Here is a 25,773-nt window from a genome sequence, read left to right on the forward strand (position 1 = left end):
CGTGTTAGGCGCCCGTCGGGACGTCACCTTAACGCTCATTGTAAATATCAGCCAAATTTTTGGTGCGGGGCTTTTCGAATTCAGAACAGTTAGTGGTACCTGTCGCTCCTGGCGGATCTGGTGCGTGGTGTGCAGCGGCGGCGCGTGGCGCGGCGCGCGCTGCAGCGCCTGGCGCGCCGCCTCCACCCAGCTCAGCGCCGCCGCCGCCGCCTCCGACACCTTAGCCATGTCCGCTTCCGTCAGGTGGTTGTATTTCAAGTCTCCCGCTCTATAGTTAAAATGGTTATTTTCATCACACTAGCTCGTAAATGCTCTATTTATACAACAACTTATCCACAAGAGTGGCGAGCACAAGTTATTATTATTATTCCGTCTTAGACAGGCAGCTGATGCTAGGGTCGACTACAAAGAGATGTAACCACTTTTTCACCTTATTACAAGGCAGTAAGGTGAAAAAGTGGATACATCTCTTTGTAGTCGACTGTACGTCTAAATCATAGTTCACTTAGCACGATTTCACTGTTTAATATTAGATAGTTTGTTAAGTCTATTTTTAAATTGATTCACACTAGTAGAGTTTGTTCCAAGCCTTTACTATTCGGTTTAAGTGTGTGATTGTCAGTGTCATAGGGAACATCATTCACCGCGAGGAGTATAGAAGTACAGATAATAATGGTCAAAGTGAAATCAAAAAGTGTTACTTGAACAAGTCGACGGCCTTCTTGACGAGCTGTATGGCGAGCGAGTAGTCGTCGAGCGCGCCGGGCCGCAGCTCGAACTCCAGGCGGCGCTGCTTGATGGGCTCGCCCTCCGTGCGCAGCTCCGTCAGCTTGTCCACGTACACCTGCGCCACAAAACAGATACACTACAGAAATCAATCTACATACAAAGTGCGCTCGAGCAACGCACACATAGACACTGCTCACGGACACGATATCTCGGACCGGTTGGGACCAGTGCGAGCGCGAGTGCCATCCGCTTGAGGCACGCGTCTGTGAACTTTTTTGTGCAATAATGGAGAAACAAAAATAAAGTTATTATAACTGTTCAGTGGACGGTTGTTTCAATTCAACATTAAACGGTGAATTGTCGTTTTTTAAGCTACCAGTGGTTTACGAGATGTAAGTTGGTATCTGCTTGTATTTCGATGGTTCGTTTTAACGTTAAACAGACAGGTAGGTAGGTAAGCACCCCGCCCCGGCCACTACTAGATACGAGTGCCACTACCACGATAGTTTTTTGTGCATAAGTCATAGTTGACAACCCTAGAGCGACCGCCGAGCGTAGGTATGAAAAGTGAAGTACATACATGTGATTGACTTCTGTACTGTACCTGTTTTGTGCCTGCGCCGACCAAATTGTTGTGCTTATGACCAGGGATGTTGCGGATGCCGATTTTTTGACATCCGCGGATGCGGATTTTTAAAGGCTCACATCCGCGGATGCGGATGTCAATATAGTACAATAAAAAACGTCAAATATTACATTTTAGTAATTTTTATTTCAAAAAACGGGCCAAGTGCGAGTCGGACTCGCGTTCCAAGGGTTCCGTACATTAAGTCCCACTCACGCTTGACTGCTCATTTCTAATAGGTTTTTTTGGTTAATGCTTTGGTTTGGCTAAATTACCTAGCAGTCTAGCACTTACGCCGATGCTAAGACGTTCCTGTACCGACCTGTTCCACATCCGCATCCGCATTAAATCCGCATCGATTTTATGCGGATGCGGATGCGGATGTTCAAAATAATGCGGAAGTTCCGCGGTTGCAGATGCGGATATTCGCAACATCCCTGCTTATGACGATCTAATACAAACATCCATACTAATTCACGTAGCTCCTCTAGGTATATAGGTTTCATTTAGAGTAGCCCGGCGGTTTGAGCTTGTAGAAAAAACCCCTCTTTCATATCCCCAGTAATCGTACTTCATATGCAAAAAATGGTTTCTTTAGGAGAACGTGCAGGCTCTATGACAAATATTTCTAAATGTAGATATTTATTTTCTATGAAACACTTGTTATTTTTAAACCTTTAAAATTATATTCAACAGCCATAATATTGTTATCAGTGTTATTACATAACTGCAAGTATCCTGGCACTTATTATTAACACACCGTTTATGTTATTAGCCGGGTCCACACAGAGCGAGCAGACGCGCGCTGCGCCGGCTCCACGAACTCGTGCAGCGCCTCGCCCTCGCCCAGCTCGCCGCGCAGCTCGTACACGTACTGATCCCAGTCTGTACCTGTCTGTTCTGGTCCTCGCCCTCCTCGTAGAGCCAGGCCTCGAGCGCGTCGAGCGCGGCCACGAGGCGCGCGCGCTGCGCCGGCTCCACGAACTCGTGCAGCGCCTCGCCCTCGCCCAGCTCGCCGCGCAGCTCGTACACGTACTGATCCCAGTCTGTACCTGTCTGTTCTGGTCCTCGCCCTCCTCGTAGAGCCAGGCCTCGAGCGCGTCGAGCGCGGCCACGAGGCGCGCGCGCTGCGCCGGCTCCACGAACTCGTGCAGCGCCTCGCCCTCGCCCAGCTCGCCGCGCAGCTCGTACACGTACTGATCCCAGTCTGTACCTGTCTGTTCTGGTCCTCGCCCTCCTCGTAGAGCCAGGCCTCGAGCGCGTCGAGCGCGGCCACGAGGCGCGCGCGCTGCGCCGGCTCCACGAACTCGTGCAGCGCCTCGCCCTCGCCCAGCTCGCCGCGCAGCTCGTACACGTACTGATCCCAGTCTGTACCTGTCTGTTCTGGTCCTCGCCCTCCTCGTAGAGCCAGGCCTCGAGCGCGTCGAGCGCGGCCACGAGGCGCGCGCGCTGCGCCGGCTCCACGAACTCGTGCAGCGCCTCGCCCTCGCCCAGCTCGCCGCGCAGCTCGTACACGTACTGATCCCAGTCTGTACCTGTCTGTTCTGGTCCTCGCCCTCCTCGTAGAGCCAGGCCTCGAGCGCGTCGAGCGCGGCCACGAGGCGCGCGCGCTGCGCCGGCTCCACGAACTCGTGCAGCGCCTCGCCCTCGCCCAGCTCGCCGCGCAGCTCGTACACGTACTGATCCCAGTCTGTACCTGTCTGTTCTGGTCCTCGCCCTCCTCGTAGAGCCAGGCCTCGAGCGCGTCGAGCGCGGCCACGAGGCGCGCGCGCTGCGCCGGCTCCACGAACTCGTGCAGCGCCTCGCCCTCGCCCAGCTCGCCGCGCAGCTCGTACACGTACTGATCCCAGTCTGTACCTGTCTGTTCTGGTCCTCGCCCTCCTCGTAGAGCCAGGCCTCGAGCGCGTCGAGCGCGGCCACGAGGCGCGCGCGCTGCGCCGGCTCCACGAACTCGTGCAGCGCCTCGCCCTCGCCCAGCTCGCCGCGCAGCTCGTACACGTACTGATCCCAGTCTGTACCTGTCTGTTCTGGTCCTCGCCCTCCTCGTAGAGCCAGGCCTCGAGCGCGTCGAGCGCGGCCACGAGGCGCGCGCGCTGCGCCGGCTCCACGAACTCGTGCAGCGCCTCGCCCTCGCCCAGCTTGCCGCGCAGCTCGTACACGTACTCCTCCAGCGCGTTGCGCGCGTCCGCACGCTCCTTCTCCTGCCGGTCCTGCGCCTGCATCTTGCCCTGAGGGAACCGATGCGAGGGGAAACTTTAAGTAGGGTAAGGAAAGTTCAATATATACTCTGGTGAGCCAGCTTTGTCACTGGAAAAAGGAGGCAAATTTGAAAAATATAGGCGCGATGGACCGATTACCATACAACATTTTAATTTCGCGCCTTTCCAACTGATAAAGTAAAATCGAGCTACGGGCGAAAGAAGACGAAAATTTACCTGGCAACTGTAGAAATAAGTCGTATTACTTTTTTTCTAATTACATTGCACGCATAGTGACATGTCTATGTACCTCTTGTTCCATGTAGGAGTTGAGCTCGGGCTGCGAGAAGCCGTGGGTGCGCGCGTCGATCGGCAACTCGACGGTCTTCACTAGCACCTTCTTCTTGTCTTTCGACTTGTCCTTTTTGTCGTCAGATTCCTGAAATATCACACGAACGGTTCACATCTTACATAGACTGCTTCCCCCATCACCGACGCTGCTTGGAAACATGTTTGTTGCGCGACTCTAGTGCAGCTTAATTGCCAATAGGATTAAAAGAGGACGTTAGTTTTCCAAGCGGCGCGGTGCGCCCATTTGCACCAGAGCTCTTCCAAAATCCACACAAACTACTAAGATAAAAGAAAGCTTACTTCACTACGTCTTCATCTGAAACGCTGCCAGAAAAATGTTAGAAACAAATATAACCGTAAGGACAAAAACATGCGCGGACACAGAGACAGAACTGTAAAGAAACTTCACTTGACGAATGCATGAAAATAAAAGGAATTAAAAGGCGATATTCAAAAGCCTTATGAAAGTACTGTGCAAATGGGGCCTCGGAGCGAGGAGGGGGATGACACAAAGCATGGATGTCTGCTGGCTCATTCAGGGGTACTACTACAAGTGTCTAATAATACAAGAATAAAGTGAGAAGCTAACGGTCTATTCAATCTCATTGTTTTATTTACCAGTCAATCAACTAGCCTCAATAGCACTAGTTTGAATCAGATATTTAACCAGTTAACAGAGTTGCAATCAAAATCAAAACCTGTAGGAGCGTTTTCACAGCCGCAGTTTTATGTAAGAACTTACTAATGTATAAAATTACATTTAACAATAATTTAATTAGTGCAAAATACGACCCCATTTTTATTAAAACTTGATGAATGTAAACTATTCGTTACATAAAGCGGCTGTAAAAACCGTTCGCGGCTTTATTAAGGCTTCATCACACTGCATCGAGGCGTGGCGTACGAGCTGATCGAGAGCGTGATGCTCGCGCCCCGCTGCAATACGACAAAGCCTTTTTTCTAGGCTACGATCAGTATTGGCCTTCGGAAGTGTTGATATTAAGTTCATCAGGTAAAAAGTAAGATTGAATAGACGTGGGAGCGTGAATAAGTCAGCAAACATCTCGCAAATCACTCGACACTCGCGCTACCGACACGTACCCCGCTGAACCACGATCCTACTCTCTGTGTCCACGACTGTCTTTGCTGAGGCTCCCCTTGCATATCGTCTTGCCTCACCTCTTGGCTCTCGGGCCCATTCTGCTGTTGCTCTTGTGACCCGTTAGTTTCCATGGGCGTTTCCTGGTTGTTCGCGTTCTCGTTTTCCATTTCTATGCTGTCGCTTTGGGCGTCCGCTTTCTTTTCTACCAATGACGCTGAAGCGACAGTGACGATTCCGTGAATGTTCACTCTCACTTTCAATTTTACTTTCTGTGATTCGCCCTCAGCGGTCGGCTGGACATCCTTTATGTTCCATTGACCTATGGAAAAATGTTTTCTAGAGTACTACATATTACAAAAGCTTTGTAACTAGGTAATAAAATCAAGAGAAGAAACTGAACATAAAGATGTTTGACGCCACTTACCGATGAACGAATCGGGATAGGGCACGGGGTCGGTATAGTAGGCTCTGACCGTGAACGGTTCCTTTCTGTAGAACGTCAGCATTTTAGAGAATGGTGCTGGATGGAAAGCTGGGAACACCTGGGGAGATAAAAGATATTATTTATTTTTTTATTTATTTAAGCCTTTATTTTTCCTTAAATAGTTTTACATAATAAAAGTTTTCTAATAATTTTGTTGTTCATTTTACTATATTAAGAACCCCTGTCGGGTGTCGGGTGTAGGCCTCCTCCATATCTTTCCACAACGTGGGATTAATTGTTATTCGAAATGATTATTTTTTAGGTATATTTGATTAATGATGAGGAAATTGATATTCCGATGTATAGTATTGGCAAGGTGCGAAGTCGGTGGAGGGGGAAGTGGCGCTGATCGTCACAAACACAGGTAATCTTATGGAATGGCCGCCATTAGTACTAGCGGCAGCCGCTTGAACTAATTTTACTCCATAAGATTTAACGTAGAAAGTCTGCCAAAATGAGGGCAGCACCAGTCGTGCACCTAGCGAATATACATATTTTTTTTTTTTTTTTATTTATTTGACATTTAGATTTTATTCTAGAAACATTCTAGACTAGTAATTTTTATTACAATTTTTTTTCATGTGTGACGATCCTTTTGTGAAATTCTTAAATTTGTGTTTAATTTGATTTGTATAATAATCCAATATTCTTATGGAATAATAACATCAATAAATTGCTCTAATAATTAGCTTAAGATAATTTATAAGTATGTTACGATTCATAAGTGCTTGTTGCTAGGCCTACATGAATAAAGTATATTTTGACTTTGACCACCTTTCTCGGTCTCAGTCAAAGATATTATAACACCTGACAAATAGCAAAATAAATAAATTAAAAGTAAAATACACACAGGGCATTTAGACTACTCAGAGCGAAATGTAGCTCCCGTTCCGCAACCACCCTTATTGCAGCATCACATTGCGCGCTTGTCTCTTGTAAGCAAGAGACGGAAGGCACTAGAGGCGTTGCGTACCTCCAGGTCGCCGTCCTCGCCGCGCGCCGCGTCCCAGGCGAGGCGCACGGCGTAGGGCTGCACGTCGGTGACGCTGAACTCGCGCACGCGCACGGCCGGGCTCAGCATGGCGCACTGCAGCGCGCAGCCGCGCGACACCGCCTCGTCCTGCGGACCGAACACCGTTAACCTGTCATATCCCAAGGGCTCAAATAGGAGCCGTAAATAAATTTTCCAGATTTCCCACGATATTCAAAATTTCAACTCCCACGGCTCAAATGTGAGCCACACTGGGAGACAACGACAAAATTAGTTTTCGGGTCGCGGGATCGGACAAGTTAATCGGCTTCCCATATCGGACCTTACAATGAATACACTCACGCTTTTACTAAATTATTGGTATCATCTTGGGTCGTCCCATTCGTTTTTCGTCAAGTTCTTAAATTAGTCCTATTCTGCTTTCGTCACTCATTCTACATTGAAAGCCACCGACGATTGTGACGAATGTAGAATGAGTGACGAAAACAGAATAGGACTAATTTAAGAACTTGACGAAAAACGAATGGGACGACCCAAGATGATACCAAATTATTGGATAAACGTAGACAGACATTTTTGACCCAATCTATTTAATAAATCGGAAAAAACTACAAGAGTAGGTAATTTGACCGTGAACTCGCAGGGTATTTAAAATGGGGGTCAGTGCATCTTGTCTTGCTCTGTGACACAAAATTTGAGACATTTACTATTTCATTTAAGTGAACTACATTCACCGATTTTGGAAAAAAATGGTAGTATGGGCAAAAATAAAACGTAAATTTTAACAATGCAGATCGATTCTATTTGACTCAAAAACTTCTCAGAAACTAACCTAAGTTAGGATACTAGCTAGGACGTAACTCAAGTGTGTAACAGAACCGAAATTTATCTTACCTGGTTAAGTGTTGTTGAAGCCACTTTCCCGAAGACTTGTTCAATCAGAGCTTTAACCGCAGGGACTCTGGTAGATCCACCTACAATCTCCACTGAGTTGATGTCCTCAGGACGTAGTTCTACAAAAATAAATAAGTTAGGACTTAGGAGTCATTTGATTGTCTGCATAAACATGTACTACTATTCAGATTGGGGTGTCATAATATTGATTTTAAAAACAATTTAGAATCGGCAGTGTGGCGAAAACTCACTAGCATTGTGGAGTATAGATCTAAGAGTCCTCTCGACGCGGTTGAAGGTGTCAGCGCAGATCTCCTCCATCTGCGAGCGCTGCAACTCGCCTGACACATCTCTTTCCTCCATGAAGCATTCAACATGGAGAGGCAGTTTAGTACTGTTTGCTGACATTTGTTTCTTCAGCTTCTCTACCTCTTGGATCAAACGGAAGAATGCCCTGAAATATTAAATTAGTCAACTCTGCACTTCCCCCCTCTCTAGTTCTACCTACACAACAGTTACCTAGTCAGGACATGCATGTGGCTTGCCTAGCCTAGCCTGGCAAGGCCCAATGTGCATGGCAATGTACACTCCTAATTAAAACCTTTCATAAATCAAATACTTAAAGTAGCTTTTCATAGCTTTTTCAAACAAGCAAAATTTATCCCAATTTACCATACAATAAGATTCAAATTAAAAATAGGAAAAGTTTATATGGTAGCCTTTACGAGGCTAGAATGAAACACAGAAGCTATTAGTATTAAGAACTGTTAGGGTGTAGGGACTATCGTATCATTTAACAACCAAGTTCCAACAAAAGCGGGATCATGCTATGAACCTTTAAGATAAAATTATTATTATTTCCGTGAATATAATTGGCGCAAGTCTGAAAGAAAATAACGACTAAATAAAACCTGACCTGTAGAGCCTGATATATGGATATATGATCACGCGTCATGTTGCGGAATTTCACTAGAACAAATTTTTTCATACTATACTGAACTATCACCCTATATATGAGAATAAGCGCTCTCTTGACAATGATCATATACTACTACTGGTCAGGCTTTATGTGTGTGTATGAATGAACTATCCTTATATTTCTTGGATGGAAATATTTCTTGGATAAATTAAAACTATGAAACAAAAATGGTTACATACCTCTGGTTTTTCCTAGCGTCTAACTTAAGTCTAGTTAGGATGTCCTGGGAGAAGTATTCAGCCAATGCCATGTCTATGTCGCGGCCTCCACAGTGGGCGTCCGTAGCAGTGGCCAGCACACGCAGCTTGCCCTTATTAAAGGCACATGCGGACACCTATACACAACATTAGAAAACAAAATTAAATTAATGTATGTGCCTTGTTTTTAAGTAAAACTAAGAGGTTTTATAATCTGAGAGACATAATCACAGGATTAATAGTTGTGCCCACTGACCATCCAGCCTCTAGACTCAACTTAGGCCAATTCTTTCATGAAACCGATGCTGCCAAAAATACAGGGGTGCGGGGGACGAGGTGCGCGAGTCCCGTGCCGTGATTGGTCCGTTCAAACACACGTGGGCGTCAGACAGTAATATCTGCCGGGCGCTAGTGATGTGACACGTTGAATAATAAGTAATAACATTGTCAATCACGGTCAATAATGTAATAACAGTAATAATATGCAAGCATGTTTTGAATGCTATGTTGATTCGTTCGTTCGAAAACATTAACCCATAACGTTGTGGTTTCGTTAGCAGGTGTATCTGCTTTATATAATTAATTTAAAAATAAACTATTGGTAAAAAGGCGTCTTATGGGATTTAGAGAAGCGCGAGACGAGACGAGATGCGGATGCGGATATTCGCAACATCCCTGCTTGGAAGCACTTCTTCACGCAGCTCGCCCTTCGGCCTCGCTTTAAATTACTGAGGGTTGCACGCTTGGGAGTCGGGGTGAAGGCTTCGGGCCTTCGGCGGGTCAGCCTTCGGCCTCCCAGCCTGATATTCGCCCTTCGGGTTCGCTTAACCTACTTGGAAATTTTCCTTTGCCCGTGTCCGCCGCCATTTTGAGCGTTTTCAAAAAATAATTCACATACTAATCTTGGGCCCCCAAGCTCGCCGCATGCCAAATCTCAACGCGCTCAGACCAACTTGAAAAAAAAAAGACGGCCATTTTCATAATCATAATCATAATCATAATTCTTTATTGCAACCATGGTATTACAAGGTGTTTTTATGTTAGTTAGTACATTTTGAAACTTTTTAAATGCAATTTGTGTTGTCTCGGGCCCTCTATGGCATTTGGTCGAGCACCCCCCACCTATCTCTCACCTTTGAAGCTTTTCATAAAAAATAAGTGGCCATTTTTACCGCCATATTGGTTTTATTAAAAAAAATCCATAGGAATACAGCTAGGTGACCCCGAGTTTTCGTGACCAAAATTTTAGCGCGCTGGGAGCATTTTGAAAAATGATCGCCATTTTGAATCCGCCATTTTGAAAAAATAATGGCGGCTTCAGAAACTGTCAGCGTCCCTCTATGACATTTGGTCGAGCATCTCCCACGTATCTGTCACCGTTTAGTGACCAAAAGTCGGATAATCCGGTAGACCAAAAGTCGGATTTTTCTGGAAGTCACCAAACCACCCCCTCTATACGACCGTATCAAAGTCAAATACCCCAGGAACCCCCTTCTGGGAGAGCAATTATGTCAATTAATCAGTCGGGTTGCGGCTTTATATACAGGGTGGATTTTCTTTTTGGCTCAGTGAGGGCAGCTACCAGATCCCGTACTGCTACGAGAAAACGGTCTTAGGAGACCTTCCCTCGATTTCAAATTAGATCCCATTCCTATTGAGGATCAAAAGCTTGTATGGAAGCAAAAAAAAATTCCGGCTAGAAAAGCCACAAATCGAGGAAAACTTTTCCCATAATATTTGAATGAAAATGAAGACTTTTATTTTTCACATGCTACTTTTGTATGCCAATCGATTCCATTCCTATCTAGTATCAATAGTTTCCTAGGGGTCGACTTACGGCAATGTACTAAAAAGCCACAAATTAATAAAAACTTTTTTCATACATTTACTATGGAGAAAATGTGAAATTTTATTCACAATTTTCTACCTCGCCCATCATTCGTACAGCAATGTCTTCATACAGTATTATGGTTCTTAAATGTAACAGGACAGGACTGATTGGTCAGATAGAAAACTGTGAATTAAATTTCACGTTTTCTCCATAGTAAATGTATGGATAAGTTTTCTTCAATTTGTGGCTTTTTAGTACATTACCGTAAGTCGACCCCTAGGAAACTATTGATACTGGATAGGAATGGAATCGATTGGCATACAAAAGTAGCATGTGAAAAATAAAAGTTTTCATTTTCATTCAAATATTATGGGAAAAGTTTTCCTCGATTTGTGGCTTTTCTAGCATGAAATTTTTTTTTGCTCCCATACAAGCTTTTGATCCTCAATAGGAATGGGATCGATTGGCATAAAAAAAAGTTTGTCAAAAATGACCTTTTTCTCGTATCCTGTATGTTTTTTCCAAAATCTGTAAATGCCAATCTTCATTAATTTAAAATCGAGGGAAAGTCTCTTAAGACCGTTTTCTCGTAGCAGTACGGGATCTGGTAGCTGCCCTCACTGAGCCAAAAAGAAAATCCACCCTGTATTCGCGGTATCCTACTATACCCACCCATTAAAAACATCCTGTATAATTCTATTAAGAGTTATTACATGGTTTAAATCAAATATTGATTTGTTATTATGTAAATGAAATGTTATTTAACACAATCTAACTAAATGAGGTTTAAATTATTTGGCCGAATGTTCAAGTATCATTGCCATGTTGGCAGTCGTACACAGAAAAAAAGCAAAAATTAAAAAGTTAAACCGGCGCCCACTATTCTCAACAAAAATGGAATCAAAATAATGCATTTTAAATTGCAACCGTGTGTTTTTGTATAAAATTGGTCTTGTGATTAATTTTTGCAAAGTTTTTATAATCGCTAAAAGTAATACGAGTACCTATGTAGTGCTGAATTGACAATATCGGTTATGTTCAAGGGAAAATTGGTACCTGACCGTAAGTGTAATTCTCATATTATTTATTTGTTTTATAGTGAGTTTTTCGCAAATACCTATGCGATTTGAATTGAATTACCTTATCAATAGTAAACAATCACATTCTATGGATATGGACATCACTAGTTTGGGGTTAGGAATGTCACGTAATAAAAGACAAGAAAGGATGTATACGGATGCAGCGCGATAGAAAGAGACTTTCTTAAAAGACGTCATCGAGTTTCAAGCGCTGTCAAATTTGATGAGACGCTTAAATTAAAATATTTTTTTATCCAAATCTCTAAAAAATCGGCTTACCTGTGAAATGAAATGCCATTTTTTTGTACACCAGAGTTTTTAGTGTTCTTGCCACACAATTTGACACAACAATAATGCATTTTTGATAGCAAAAACTTCTTCGAGCTACCGAAGTTTCTAGACCGAGCCCGGTCCGCCGACTGAAGTAAGCGGTGTAGGCGTGACTCGAAGATGGAGTAACGCTACCGTATGTGTGGCAGAGGGGGTAGCGCGACTATGCTATGTCTAGAGGCTGGATGGTCAGTGGTTGTGCCTGTTTTCAATTTTCTCTTTGTCTATTGTGCATTGCTTTTTACATGATAAGAGTAAAGATAAGTAGATGCAATTAGATAACCAGTTCCTCTGAGATTATTTATCAGTGTAAAAAAAGTTAAATAAAATAAAATTTTACTTTTTCTATCAGAAATCCATCCATAATATTGGAGGCCATTATTATAGGAGAAGGAGGATATCCATGTTCCATTTACCTGCAGGGAACTATGTCCAAAGTCTACAAAAACCACATTTCTCGGTTTTTCTTCTGGAGCAGGCAGATCTTGTTTGTAGATACCGTAGGCGAGAGCAGTGGCAGTGGTTTCATTCATAAGTCGCAGCACATTGAGCCCTAGAAGCAAAAAACATTTTATCAAGTCATATTGCAGTGAAACTGATATTCACTTGTGATTAACTGTACAATCACCCATATGGGAATTCAGTGATATTATTTTCAATAACCTACCATACAAATAAATGTGATGATACAAACAAAGTGTTGAGTTTCAAAATGCTGTGCAGGATATTTTTTCTTTGATTAAGTTTGGGACATTTTAATGTATAAAAACAAAGTGGTTTGTTATTAAAATACATACAATGTACCTAATAATTTTCATAGTGTATTTGGAAAATTTTAACTGTTATTTTGTGGTACAACATATTCTGAAGTACAGTTGAATTAAAGATTTTATTACATTCTTTCCAGACTTTATCAGTTTAAATTGTTTAATAACTTTTAAATAGTATGCAAGTAGAAATACTTAAACATACAGATTTCATATAATAAGAGGAATGTTCTCTTGAAGCTAAAGCCCCGTCTCCATATCGCGCGGCGAACTATCGAACATTGGGGCTCGCGCGGCAGCCGCGCGCAATGGATACCGGGTTGGCTAGCCAGCGAGTTGGCTCGCGAGCCAACCCGGTATCGATTGCGCGCGGCTGCCACGCGAGCCAATGTTCGATAGCTTGCCGCGCGATATGGAGACAGGGCTTAATAGAATCTAAAAAACACAAACATTATAATCAAAGGTGTGAATTTTACCAGAGATGGCAGCAGCATCTAACAGAGCATTTCTCTCGGCATTGGTGAAGTAGCTGGGCACGGAGATGACACAGTCATTCACTTGAGTGCCGAGGGCCGTGGCTGCGATATCCTTGAGCTTTGTAAACAACATTGCCGTTATCTGGAATATATTACATGTAATATTAAGATTATTAAGTTAAACATTGAAAACAATGTTTGTGCTCACTTAAATCTTAAAACAAAAGTGGTTTGTCATATAGTTATTGTTAATTGCAACTCTAGGCTTGCATTGTAAAGGCAAATCCTTAACTCCCCTAGTTTCCCCTACTGGGCAGTGACCTAACTTGATGTAATTACAAAAAAAAACTAGCCTCCCCCAGAGAAAACAAGAACTCTCTAGTCAAGCATAATAGATGCCTCTATCCAGGGACAAGCTAGTACTAACAAACAAGTAAAGGTCAAGGTAGTTTTCCATTCAAGTCTAGATCAAGATGATGATCATACCTGTTCGGGGCTGAAAACACTTTCTTCACCTAGATAGTGGACCCGGATACCAATTCCATCATCAGGTCTTTGTTCCACCTTGAATGGAAAGTGCTTCAGCTCTCTTTGCACATGTGGGTCCGAGTACTTCCTGCCTAACAATCTCTTGAACCCAAAAACGGTGTTTTTCATATTTGTAACTGTCTGATTCTTTGCAGCAACTCCCAATATTCGATTTTTTGATGAAAATGCAACACATGATCTGAAATCACAAACAAATCTAACCTCAAAAAGATAACAGAGCAACCTAATTGACTTGTATAACAGAAACAGATTAAAATCTGTTAGAATTCCTATTTGTAACACTAAGAAAGTATTGCGATATTTGAGAGTGACACAGCATAATAACCACAAAAATATAATGTTGTAAATGGCAAACGTCAGAACTGATAAAAATATATATTTTCAACGAACTTAAAAGTCTGATGAAATACGTTATCCAAATAAGCTACTCTTACTTCCATACAAGGTATCGACATGAACATGACGTGCAAATCATCAAATCCTTGAGTAAGTCGAATGAATATCACGAGGATGATTAAAATGAAAAGGTTTGTAGTTTCATGTCATGAAGTGAATAATACATTTCAAAAATACTTACGGTGTACCTCGAAGACTGTAATCATTAGCTATTGTTTCAATGCCTCCTGCTTTTGCCACAGCAATGTAGCAAGATTCATTGCCGAAATCAATACCTATGACAGACATAGCAGCCATTGGAACACAAAATTATTTATTTATCGAACTGAAAAACTAATGGATCTCTCTCACGAATTCACAAGCACGAAAAACACGTCGGTGAAAATCACTTTTAATACGCGCTGAACAAATTGCCGGTTTGTCGCTGAAGTCTCTCGCGATCGCTGGTGGTTTACTGTGCGGCGGTGCGGTGCGTGCCCGAATTTTCTAGAAATTGACTTGACAGATATAAAGTGTTGCCAAAAGAGTAAAGTAAGTGTTGCCTCATTTTTTTTTTCATATACGCTTTATTTTTTATCGCTCTAACACACTTCCGTACCGCATCGCGACCTTATCTTCTTAGTAGAGTCAGAGGGCCTACCGCGAACCACGTTAGACGTGTTGCCTCTCCGTCGCACTTGTAAATTCATACGTAAGTGTGACAGGGAGGTAACACGTCGAACGTGGTTCGCGGTAGGCCCTCTGTTCGGAAAGAGAAGAGTCGTGGAATGTATTGGGCCCCATACATTCTATGACCGCACCCATAACTGAGAGCGAGCAATAGATATCTCGCTCTCACTCTTTCGATCTCGTTGAACGGTGCGGTAAGGTGTTATGGCTTTATAGCTGCGTCCTTGTCGATCGGTTAAATACAGCAACGTATTGCAAATATGATTGCAAATCGTATGCGATATCGTCGTTTGTAGAGGCTAATAGCGCTGTCAACGTCCATGTCAATGTCAATGCCACTGTCATTAGTGTCACTATCAGAACTCTGAGAACTCACTGTATAATAATTTATAGGCTACAAATTATCTGAACAAATACATAATTCAATGAGATTTATTATCCTACGAGTTGTGCTGTGCCGGCATAATATATAAACAGCTGCCGCGTTCTATGATGCAGTCTATCTGTCGTTGCGCAGCTAACCAGACCTCTAACAATTTTCAATTATTTAATATCTTATTTAAAGTAATTTTCAATTTAAAGTGATTTAAGAGTTTAGTTTAGCTCCGATAATGAGTTCTGTTTGCTTACCCGCTGGAGACATTTTTGTGCCTGTCCAAATTGAGGAAAATGATATATATACTGGAATATTTAAGCTTCTTGAAGTTATACGGCCCGAATGGTCCAAGGAACACGTAAACTTTAAGGTAAGTACTATAATGATGTTTAATAACCAAAGTAATTTTGTTGTGTGCACAGGGATTTATATAAAACCATTGTTTACAGTTGTACACCGATGGTATCACAAATAAACTTGTTGCATGCCAATACCAATCCCAGGCTCAATTTAATGATAATATTAACAGCGGAAATAATGTCGTGCTCGTTCGTATCTATGGAAATAAAACGGATCTGATTATTGACAGAACTGCTGAACTGAGGTCAGTGAAATCCATGATAAGTAAATAATTCTTTATAAAGCAGAAAATAATTTGGTCAAGTTATATGGGCTCACATACTTATAAATAAATATAACTAATTACATTTTTTTTTTCATCTTATCTCCGACGAAGTAACTACTTACATAAAGCATGAGCTTCAAATTACGACATATATGCATCTGGTAAAATTGATATCATAGAAAATCATGGTTTCAAAGTATATAAAATTGATCAAATACATATTTTTCCCAGGAACATAAAGAAACTCAATGTTCTTGGCTTGGCGCCTAAGATATATGGGATATTTGAAAATGGATTGGCTTATCAATACTACCCAGGTGTAACTCTGAATGTGGACACTGTTTTGGATTCAAAAGTTTGGCCACTGGTGGCTAAGCAAATGGCAAAAATGCACAAAGTTCAGTTGGGACCTGAGGTATGTTATAAAATTATCATTGTTTTACTGCATGTTGTTTGTTACATCTTAATTTAAAAATATAACTTTCCCTGTGTCTAAACTCTAAAGGGACGTCTAAAAGGACTAAAGCAATAATAAAATTACAAAAACACATTTGTATTGTTATTTATTACAGAAATTGTCCATTACACACAGTTACAAACCCTCGGGTGTCCATGGGCGGTAATCGCTTACCATCAGGCGATCTATCTGCTTGTTTGCCTCCTGTATAATTAAAAAAAACTTTTTATGTGTATACATTTCATGGTTCAGGTGTTGGTGCCATGTGCGTCCTTGGCAGTAATTTATCGTTTTTTTATGGACTCAGATTTTTTTTCTTGCAGGTGACAAAAAATCCAATGGTATGGGATAAAATTGATCAATTTTTAAATTTATTACCAGAACCATTTACAGACGAAACTAAACAGAAGAGGTCAGTAACGTGTGAAGTAAAATTTTTTTTATATTTTTTTTTACTCTAACATTGAATAACATTCATAAAAACTGTTATAAATCGGTATGCAAAATATTTACATCTGATATAAATATTTATATATTTCATCTTTACATATCGTCAGGTGACAACCAAAACTCACTAATTGTAATTTATTACTAAAAAATAATTAAACAAAAATCAACCTTATTGAGGTGTTAATATGGTTCAGTTGAATTAGTGAGTTTTGGTTGTCACCTGACGATATTTATAGAAAAAGTCGGCAAAATTTAAAAATGTAGGTGCAAAGATAAAAGTAAAAAAAAAAAAATCGTTTATTCAGATGAAATAAACCCTATCATACATATTTTTCTTCTGCCAAACTGCAGGACAGTTTGTTGGCAGAGGGAAACTCCCTTAAAACATAGATGGGTCAACTTAGCTAATTGCCTAATTAATTGTTAACAGTACATACTTACATCTTATTGCTTATGGTGGTAACTTTAATTTAATTTTGTCTAATAGAAACATTTTCATTTTAAATTTAAAGATCCTAAATGATTTACATTCCCAATCATACGGTATGTTGTTATACAATTTTGGGATCAAGTACTTCCTACATCTTTTTCCATAATAATTTTTACCACAAGACGGGACCTCTAAGTTTATACTCATGTATGTATGATATTGAACTTCGCGCATTTTTCTTCTGATAGAGTTTGTTTGCAAGACTATATTGCTCTATTGGTGCAGTCTCCATACCATAATATCGTCGGGTGACAAGTAAAAGTCACTAAGTACTATCAAAAAATTTAAGTAACAATGCACTTTATTACACATGTATAGTTTGTAGCTTTCTAGTAGAGCCCGAAGGCTTATCCTATTGTCTATTGTTCAGTAAAACCGCACGTGCCACGTGCCACAACCACCTGCATAAAAATCGCTCGTTCACTTTACCCAGGTAATTGAATTACAACTCCTATGGAAATTGCAATAAGATTCAAAATGAACTAATGGATAAATATTTTGTTACAATGTGTGTGGTCAGTACTTCGGTTACTGAGTGCCGGCGAGTCGAACGCCACAGAACCAGTCTAAAATGTGTCATCGAGATGCGTAACAAAGGCGCGTTATCGGAGAGCGCACCTACACTGGTTTTTTGAGCGTTGGACTAGCCCGCGCTCAGGTGCCAAATAGAATAAATAAGACCCTTTTTTGCAGGTAAGTAGCACGTGCGGTTTTACTGAACAATAGGATAAGCCTTCGGGCTCTACTAGAAAGCTACAAACTATAACACGGTTTATTGTCCAATAATTTCAATGATGTTAGTGACTTTTACTTGTCACCCGCCGATATTTTCATATTGTTAGATTTGTAAGGCTTGGTCTCTGCTAGTATCTCTCTTTAGCCCTTTTCTACCCTTCGGGTGTAGGCCTCCTTCATTTTTCGCCATTCGTCACGGTTCTGTGCAACCTGGAGCCATCTCATCCCCGCAGTCCTTTTGATGTTGTCTTCCCAACGCATATTGGGTCTACTTGGAGGACGTTCTTCCCCCCATGGTCGCCACTCGAGTATTCGTTTACTCCACGAGTCGGTCTTTCGTGCCATATGACCAGCCCATTCCCACTTCAAACTGGCTACGCGTTTTACAACATCCGTGACCTTGCTCTGCTGTTTCAGCCACTCATTCGTTTTACGGTCTCTCAATGTGATCCCCACCAGCTCTGCTAGTATACATACAGGTAACACCATGGTAACACTGAATGTTTTAAAATATGACTCAAAATAGTCAAAATGAAAAAGGTCTTAAGCGAGATTCAGACTCACTGTCGGACTTGGCCCACTACACTTTACTTCTAACTGAGATCCTAATTTCAAGGCTCATCTTTCCTCACAGACTCTAGTGCGCTTACGTAATGTCACTACGTGCCGCCCCTAGCCTAAGGCTTGTATAATTGTATATACCTATAACGAATAACAATGAATATTCGCTGCGGTCGGATAATCTTTGCTAGCTCAGTTGGTACATATAAAATGTCCCATCCTTATCTAATACCTTTAAACGAGCAAGTCTTGTATATTTATTTTTATCTAATACCTTTAAACGAGCAATATATTTATTTATATATTATTTCGGGGATCTCGAAAACGGCTCTAACGATTTCGATGAAATTTGCTATATAGGGGTTTTGGGGGGCGAAAAATCGATCTAGCTAAGTCTTATCTCTGGGAAAAGGGCATTTTTGAGTTTTTATATGTTTTTCGAGCAAAGCTCGGTCTCCCAGATATTGTGTTTATTGATTACATAATTATCAGAGGTCGATTTTTGATTCGTGCTCGATTTCGTCACTCGAAAATCTGTGGAAAACGGCGTATTGATATTTTTGTAATACGAGCAATAAAAAATGGGAATCTAGTGATATTTAGTAGAATTAAAATGCCTAGTAGTGGAGATATATTGAAGGGAGCCACACGAACCGAGCGCTCGGAATTCAAAAATCGACCCCCTCTTGATCAGCCATCGCTCCAGATCGCTCCTCAATTCGAGCAGCTAGAGACTGCTCGGAAAGTGAAGAGCACGGTGAAGAGTCGTGGACTGTATTGGACCCCATATATTCCACGACTCTTCTCTTTCCGCACAGACTCTATTCTATAAATTTCACCGGTTCCCCACTTCTCCGAGTCAATAGCCGATAACAATGTGAAATATAAATGAAATAATTTACAGTTTCTTTAATCAATATCTAATCGCCATTAGACACTAGGTGGTAATAATTTTATATGTAGGTACTCATACATCACTTCTACTATCACGAAATCGATGTTCACGTTGGACATGGGTCCGCACGCCGCTCTGCATCAATGTGATATGATAACCGCGTGACGAAAACAACATTTCATAATTTAAAAAGGTAGGTAGACATATAGGTACTTCTTTTCCGCTCAACAACTTGAACAATCAAAACATGCCCAAGGCCGTAATAATAATGAAACGATTTATTACTGTTAGACTAGGTACTCATTCAATCGTTTTGTCGATTGATAGGTATTTTAATTATTCATGTGATTGCGGAATGCTGGAAATATTTCAAAATTTCCACTCGGCGTCGCGTGTCTTATCGTTATCAAATCCATTGCCTTGGTGCCTCCAGTTATTGTCCACGACACGACGGAACGTCGGTAAATAGTATCTTGCTGAATACGCGTGTCATGTTTAATTACAATAATTACTGCCTAACTACGCCAGTTTGAATGTTCCCATTTAACTCTCATATTTGGTTAAAAGCGTTGATGGTTAATTCTTAATAGGTATTATTCTAAAAACCTATTCAAGGAGTGGAAATCAGATAGGTTAATCTTATTTGTTACTTTGTTGGCTTAATTATAGCATAGCCTTAGCTATGATGTATGAAATTATTTGGTCATATCGTCATATGTACTTAAACAAGTTTCACTATGGGGCTTTACAGATTAAGTACAAGTTTTACACATCATCTGTTTCATATATTTCGGATGAAAAGATGTCAACGTTTTCTATGGATCAGCAATTTTTTTTCGCGATATTGGGATTGGTCCCGTACCTACTAAAAGTTGTTCAGTAGATACCTATAAGTATGATCGTATCACTTACTTAGTAATTTATTCACCTCGCGGAGTACCTACGTATCTATAAGGATTTATAAAACACTTTGTATCTAATTTAATTTTCAAATAAAAATATTATTAGGGAGTTAACAAAACATAGGTACCAATAAGTACAAAAACATGAATTTACTGATAGGCATTTACTTTGCCAATCTGATTTTCATATCATCACGAAACCTTTCTCACCCCGTCCATCATGGTATACCTACTATAGAGATATATACTTACCAAGTTAAAATTGACCGTTATTATTTTCTGTCCGTCTCTTATAGATTTGTCGATAGCTTTGGCTCACTAACCAGACTCAGGATAGAATCCGAGCGATTAAAGTCGTATGTAACAAAAACCGAGAGCCCGATCGTGTTTGCTCACAATGATTTACTTCTAGGAAACGTTATCCACAACCAAGATGAAGGAACCATATCTTTTATAGACTATGAATACGCCGCTTATAATTATCAAGGGTTTGACATAGCAAATCATTTCAATGAATTTGTTGGTAAGTTGAATTTTTACTATTATTTCTGGATGTGATTACATTTGGCGAATACCAAACTGACGGCAATTTATATACTTACCGAAGTTTCTTCAAAGTACTTTTGTTTCCGTGACCCCATAAAAAAACATTTTTTTGAAATTCCATTTTTTTTTTCATCGAAATCTCTAAGCGTTTCTGATGAATTCAAATAGGTATAATGCGGTCGAGGTAAAGATATTAGAAGAGAATGGTTGAACGGTAGGTATATAAACGGTGATCTAATGATGAATCAAAGATGGTTTTAAGAGAGAGGTCAGTAGATGGCGCAGTACTTTAATATTATGCTTTTATTGGGATTTTATTGTAGTTTTGTGTGCCTGTGAGTATTCAGCAAGCAATTCAAGTTTTATGCATAGGTAAATACTTAATTCTGCGAGTGTTTTTTTTTTGAGTTGCGGGACTGCCGGACCTGCCGTTATGGTACTCGCCAGATATAAACCCATCTTTATCATTAGGAATTGTAGGTACCTAAAGCTTATCTCCATTTATAGGGTTGTCAATAGATGATATCGACTACGGCAAATATCCTAGCAAGGAGTTCCAGATGTCTTGGATAGCTGCGTACTTGGCGGAGTTTTTGAACGTGGATTCACCAGACCAAAGGGCAGTGGGGAAAGTGTACGAGGAGGTCCAGCAACTGGCGTTGGCCTCCCATTTTATGTGGGGGGCGTGGTCTTTGGTGCAATTCGAACTTTCGGATATTGATTTCGATTTTGGAAGGTGAGTTGTTCTATCTGGTTTTTCAGGAAATAAAGGAATGTTTGGAATGTACTCCGACTTTCGTGATCTAATTGTGATGTCTTCAGGGTAATTTATTATGTGTGACCATATTCTCTAACTAAGGGGTGGATATGTATATATAGGTCGAATCATACTGAACATCTTTTACTAATACATAATGTCACCCCTCAGAGTATGGTCAGACCTAACAAAATCATCCTGAACTTTTTTTCATGTAGTTAATGTAATTATTATATGGAAAACATTTTCTTTGGTTACCTATCTATGGCTTTCTAATACTATACCAGGGTATGACTTATTAGGTATTGCCAATACATTTAAGAGGCGTTTGATTCAGGATAACATGGTGTATTCCCATCTGCCCTCGGCTCGATCATGTTGGCGGATAAAAAATAGAAATAATTCCTTCCTACCTGTATCCGCCGGATAGGTATAGACGAGAAGTTAATTTTTCCCATCTGTGACCACCGGGACAGATAGGAACGATTCGATTCCCATATTGCCTATGCTATTGCAAAAATTCATTGATTGAATGTGTAAGATATGATATTTAAGAAAAAAATAGTGCCTACGAGTTCCTTACAGCTGAAGTAGTTGACGTAGTAGGTACGGCGCATATTCAGTTCAACCATATTTATGTACTTAATGTATACTTTGCAGGTACGCCAAGATACGGTTCGATCGATATTTCGAACTGAAAGATAACATCTTCAAGCAACTGAGTTGATCTCGCGTCGAATGAGACAATATTAGCAATAAGCGGTAATTTTAAATGTACCTACAAATACTTCATGCAACAATAAAGCTGGACACAAATTATCGGACGCGGCTGACGGACGCGGCTCACAGCCGCGACTTATAGGTATCTAGATAATGAATATACACTGAACTGTGCAAACTATCGGAGGTAAGCCGTGGACGTAACCTTGAGCCTTCGGACATCCGACAGAAATCTGGTGCGCTGGATGTTCCTGACTGCACACTTTTATGTCGCGCGCGTCAGCCGCGTCCGATAATTTGTTTCCAGCTTAATAACAACTATGAAGTTTGTGCTTATCCGGCAGAATAAGATGGATGTTGCCAGCTAATGTTGACTGTCGAAGATCAGTGGCGCCTTATTTTTTTTTCTCTACTATAGCCTGATGTCTAAGCTAACTCTGCACCAACTTGGCAGTGTACCAATACCAATTACCTTTAGTACCTTAGTTATTTGTTACCTGTTTTAAGAAATATTAATATATAAAATTATATTAGGTAGGTATAATATAAACATCAATACAATGCAAAGCATTATTAAACTTTGTTTTTTTTTTTTTACTTGAAACGTTCCCTTTGTCCTTTTTTAGTTACTTACAATATTTTATAGAATTAGATACCTATACCGTGCCTATACCAAGTAGGACGTTAACCCTTTGACCGCCGTTGGCATGTATACAAGACAACGATAGAACGATACACTGGCGCCGCTGTCTTGTATACAAGACAAAAATTCAACCGCTCGGTAAATGTGGAAAAAATATCAATTATAATTTTTTTTACACTCATGTTAATGTTTTAGGTCCTTGTTTAAAAAAAATTGCATTTATTGCACCTATAGAAATCCATTCTTTTATAATAAGTCTCTCAAAAAAATTGCTCCAGATTTCAACGTTTTTCTTGTTCCTCATCGCCGTTGTCTTGTATACAAGACAGCTAGGGATGGGATGTTAACTCGATATGAGAATATTCAAAATAAATATCAAATCGCAAATCTGGTTTTATTTAACCCTTAAATGCATGACTTTTTCTTTTTACCCGAAATTAATATATGTATCACATAATTGTTTGCCGATTCTAGGAAAAATAGTAAAAAAAATATAACTTCGATTTTTACTGCGTAATCAGTGTTAGAAGTTGAATTGGCTAAATCATATTTATGTAAATATGTAATTTTCAGTAATAGATATATGAAATTTTTTACTACCATTAGAAAGGTACACTATTTGTGATATACCTATGATAAAGTTTTTAAATATAAAATAATTACAAACCCCGAAAAATCTGCCCAAAATGACATACTAAAAATCATCAACTTCCAGGTTTTTCCAAGTTTTCCGACATTTCGTCTTTAAACAAATGTAATTTTTATAAATTAAAATACTGCGTAAATTTATGTAATGATTCGGAAAATTTATTAGTTTTACTATTGAAATAATATACAGGAACAAATAGAATTTGTTTAACCCTTAATCTGTGAGCTGTCGAATGTTTTGTAGACATTTGGCAGCACTATGCATTTAAGGGTTAAGCATTTGAACACTTGTTAAATGCCAATTGGTGGTAACTAGTAACTAGAATACGTAAAACGAGACGAGAGAGACAGGCATTAACTATAGCTGAAGTTCAGGGAGCTTCTTCAGCTGTTGATAGTAGAGTCAGACAAGTAAATCTGTCCTTGTGGTTTATTTGCAGAACAAAAGATTCATTTTAAGATGATAGTGTAGTGGGGAGTGATACCCTGCAGTGACAGCTTCGCACAAGAATGGTACAGGCGGACGCTAGGACTATATAGTCAGTGTCGCCTAACTATGAGAATGTTATATATTTGAAATTGATGAAAAATTGTCATGGTATGGATGTAATACGGGAACTGAGAAGCTCATCTAAGGAACATGTCGAATGTGAAACATGCATTCCCGAACATTTCCGATCCCCACCCTTTTCCAATATTATTGTTCTTCACTCACTGACAATTCAATTAACCCACGTGCAATTTTCCCCAATGCAGTTCCGGTACTTACATTTATATTATCGACACACGATGCGCGGCTCTAACGTTACGCTTATAAAGTTTACGTACCGACAAGCGCTTACGCCGTTGACCTAGAGACTATTATTACTTAATCCGCGCGGAAACAGTCCTTGTCGGTCTGCACTGCGGACAGTCCATGCGCGCCGTTGTCTTGTATAAACGACTTCTTGTACAGCCTAGTGCGGTGATATTACGTCATGAATCGATATTGTTTAGTGGTTGTTTTTAATGATAAAGACCTTTATTTTTAACATTGTCGTGTGTAAAAAATATGTTAATTTTTGGCATTTTCGAAATAAATTAAAGTTGGATAAGAACAAAGCCAAATTGAGAAGATTTTTACCATAAATTGTAGATATCGATATCACTATTTGCAATCCCTAAACTTTTTATTAGTTGTTTACTTAAAATTTGCTCTGGCGTGTGAGTGAGCGTCTTTGCGGACTAGGTCCGGCGGCCAAAAGGTTAAACACGAAGAATTTCGTACACTGAGCCGTCTGTTCCTATCTCTATCGCACACGCATGATTATATTGCTGTCTCGCTCTCACAGTGGCATTAACTGACTCACGCCGCCTTCAAGATAGGTATATAGAGATGAAACAAGCGTCCTCTTACTTTACAAATAACTGCCTACCACCCGTACGAGAAAAAATATCTAAGCAGCATACAAGACTTTAAAAAACCGGCCAAGTGCGAGTAGGACTCGCGCACGGAGGGTTCTACACCATTAACAAAAAATAGAGCAAATCAAGCAAAAAAACGGTCACCCATCCAAGTACTGACCCCGCCCGACGTTGCTTAACTTCGGTCAAAAATCACGTTTGTTGTATGGGAGCCCCACTTAAATCTTTATTTCATTCTGTTTTTAGTATTTGTTGTTATAGCGGCAACAGAAATACATCATCTGTGAAAATTTCAACGGTATAGCTATCACGGTTCGTGAGATACAGCCTGGTGACAGACGGACGGACGGACAGCGTCTTAGTAATAGGGTCCCGTTTTTACCCTTTGGGTACGGAACCCTAAAAATTACCTTTAGTTCCATACAAAATGGACCCGCCCAAATGTATGAAACACCCAAATTTTTTTTCGCGAATTCGGGGTTGGTCCCATAGTAAAAGTTGCTCTGTATAATCCCAAAACCTCCCAGGCAACGGGAATGCAGTTATTTTTTAGCCATCCTGTTTGGGAAAACCTTGATCACCTTGAAGTGGTAGGACCTCACCTTAAAGGGTATGTAACATATTACTTAGTAATATGTACATACTAGCAAATACTAGTAATGGCCGGTAGGTAGGTACTTAATTATTATACAGCTGTAATTAGGCACGACGAAATATATAAATTTACAATAGTCCTTAGGCATACCAATCACGCCGATAATTAAGTGCCTATATGAAATCTTTAAAAAAAACCGGCCAAGTGCGAGTCGGACTCGCGCACGGAGGGTTCCGCACCATCAACAAAAAATAGAGCAAAACAAGCAATAAAACGGTCACCCATCCAAGTACTGACCCCGCCCGACGTTGCTTAACTTCGG

The 25,773-nt window shown here is 40.6% G+C and overlaps 2 protein-coding genes across 3 annotated transcripts; one reads left to right on the forward strand and one right to left on the reverse strand.

Moving 5' to 3' along the window:
• Positions 1–706: 706 nt before the first annotated feature.
• LOC134662418 (heat shock 70 kDa protein 4) lies at positions 707–14,452 on the reverse strand. Of its 2 annotated transcripts, none has more exons than XM_063518634.1 (13): positions 14,160–14,452; positions 13,520–13,760; positions 13,034–13,175; positions 12,207–12,343; positions 8,533–8,687; positions 7,626–7,828; positions 7,375–7,493; positions 6,463–6,609; positions 5,430–5,547; positions 5,083–5,324; positions 3,863–3,991; positions 2,246–3,582; positions 707–844 (listed from the first exon to the last, which is right to left on the reverse strand). In XM_063518634.1, exons 1-13 carry the CDS (start codon positions 14,273–14,275, stop codon positions 826–828), a joined length of 3,105 nt encoding a protein of 1,034 aa, XP_063374704.1. In that variant the 5' UTR covers positions 14,276–14,452; the 3' UTR covers positions 707–825. The 2 variants fall into 2 exon arrangements, with proteins under 2 accessions (XP_063374704.1, XP_063374703.1); XM_063518633.1 differs by having other exon boundaries at positions 3,863–3,973; positions 5,005–5,324.
• Positions 14,453–15,183: 731 nt separating this feature from the next.
• Positions 15,184–22,225, forward strand: LOC134662440 (ethanolamine kinase). The gene is made up of 7 exons (XM_063518666.1): positions 15,184–15,393; positions 15,473–15,627; positions 15,880–16,063; positions 16,429–16,517; positions 20,435–20,661; positions 21,192–21,420; positions 22,102–22,225. The coding sequence occupies exons 1-7, from the start codon at positions 15,259–15,261 to the stop codon at positions 22,166–22,168; spliced, it is 1,086 nt and encodes a 361-aa protein (XP_063374736.1). The 5' UTR covers positions 15,184–15,258; the 3' UTR covers positions 22,169–22,225.
• The last annotated feature ends 3,548 nt before the right edge of the window (positions 22,226–25,773 follow it).

Source organism: Cydia amplana, chromosome 3 (assembly GCF_948474715.1).
Source record: "Cydia amplana chromosome 3, ilCydAmpl1.1, whole genome shotgun sequence".
In the NCBI taxonomy this organism is placed as follows: Eukaryota; Metazoa; Arthropoda; class Insecta; order Lepidoptera; family Tortricidae; genus Cydia; species Cydia amplana.

What these genes read in the sequence shown, in the direction of transcription:
- LOC134662418 (XM_063518633.1), bottom strand. Translation starts at nt 14,275, where the DNA reads ATGGCTGCTATGTCTGTCATAGGTATTGATTTCGGCAATGAATCTTGC. An exon ending in TTGGACATAGTTCCCTGCAG is followed by an intron (nt 8,688 to 12,206) that starts GTAAATGGAACA and finishes TGTTGTGTATAG; the next exon opens with GTGTCCGCATGTGCCTTTAA. An exon ending in CTATCCCGATTCGTTCATCG is followed by an intron (nt 5,325 to 5,429) that starts GTAAGTGGCGTC and finishes ATTTTTCCATAG; the next exon opens with GTCAATGGAACATAAAGGAT.
- LOC134662440 (XM_063518666.1), top strand. Translation starts at nt 15,259, where the DNA reads ATGAGTTCTGTTTGCTTACCCGCTGGAGACATTTTTGTGCCTGTCCAA. An exon ending in AAGTTCAGTTGGGACCTGAG is followed by an intron (nt 16,064 to 16,428) that starts GTATGTTATAAA and finishes TTTTTCTTGCAG; the next exon opens with GTGACAAAAAATCCAATGGT. An exon ending in ATTGATTTCGATTTTGGAAG is followed by an intron (nt 21,421 to 22,101) that starts GTGAGTTGTTCT and finishes TATACTTTGCAG; the next exon opens with GTACGCCAAGATACGGTTCG.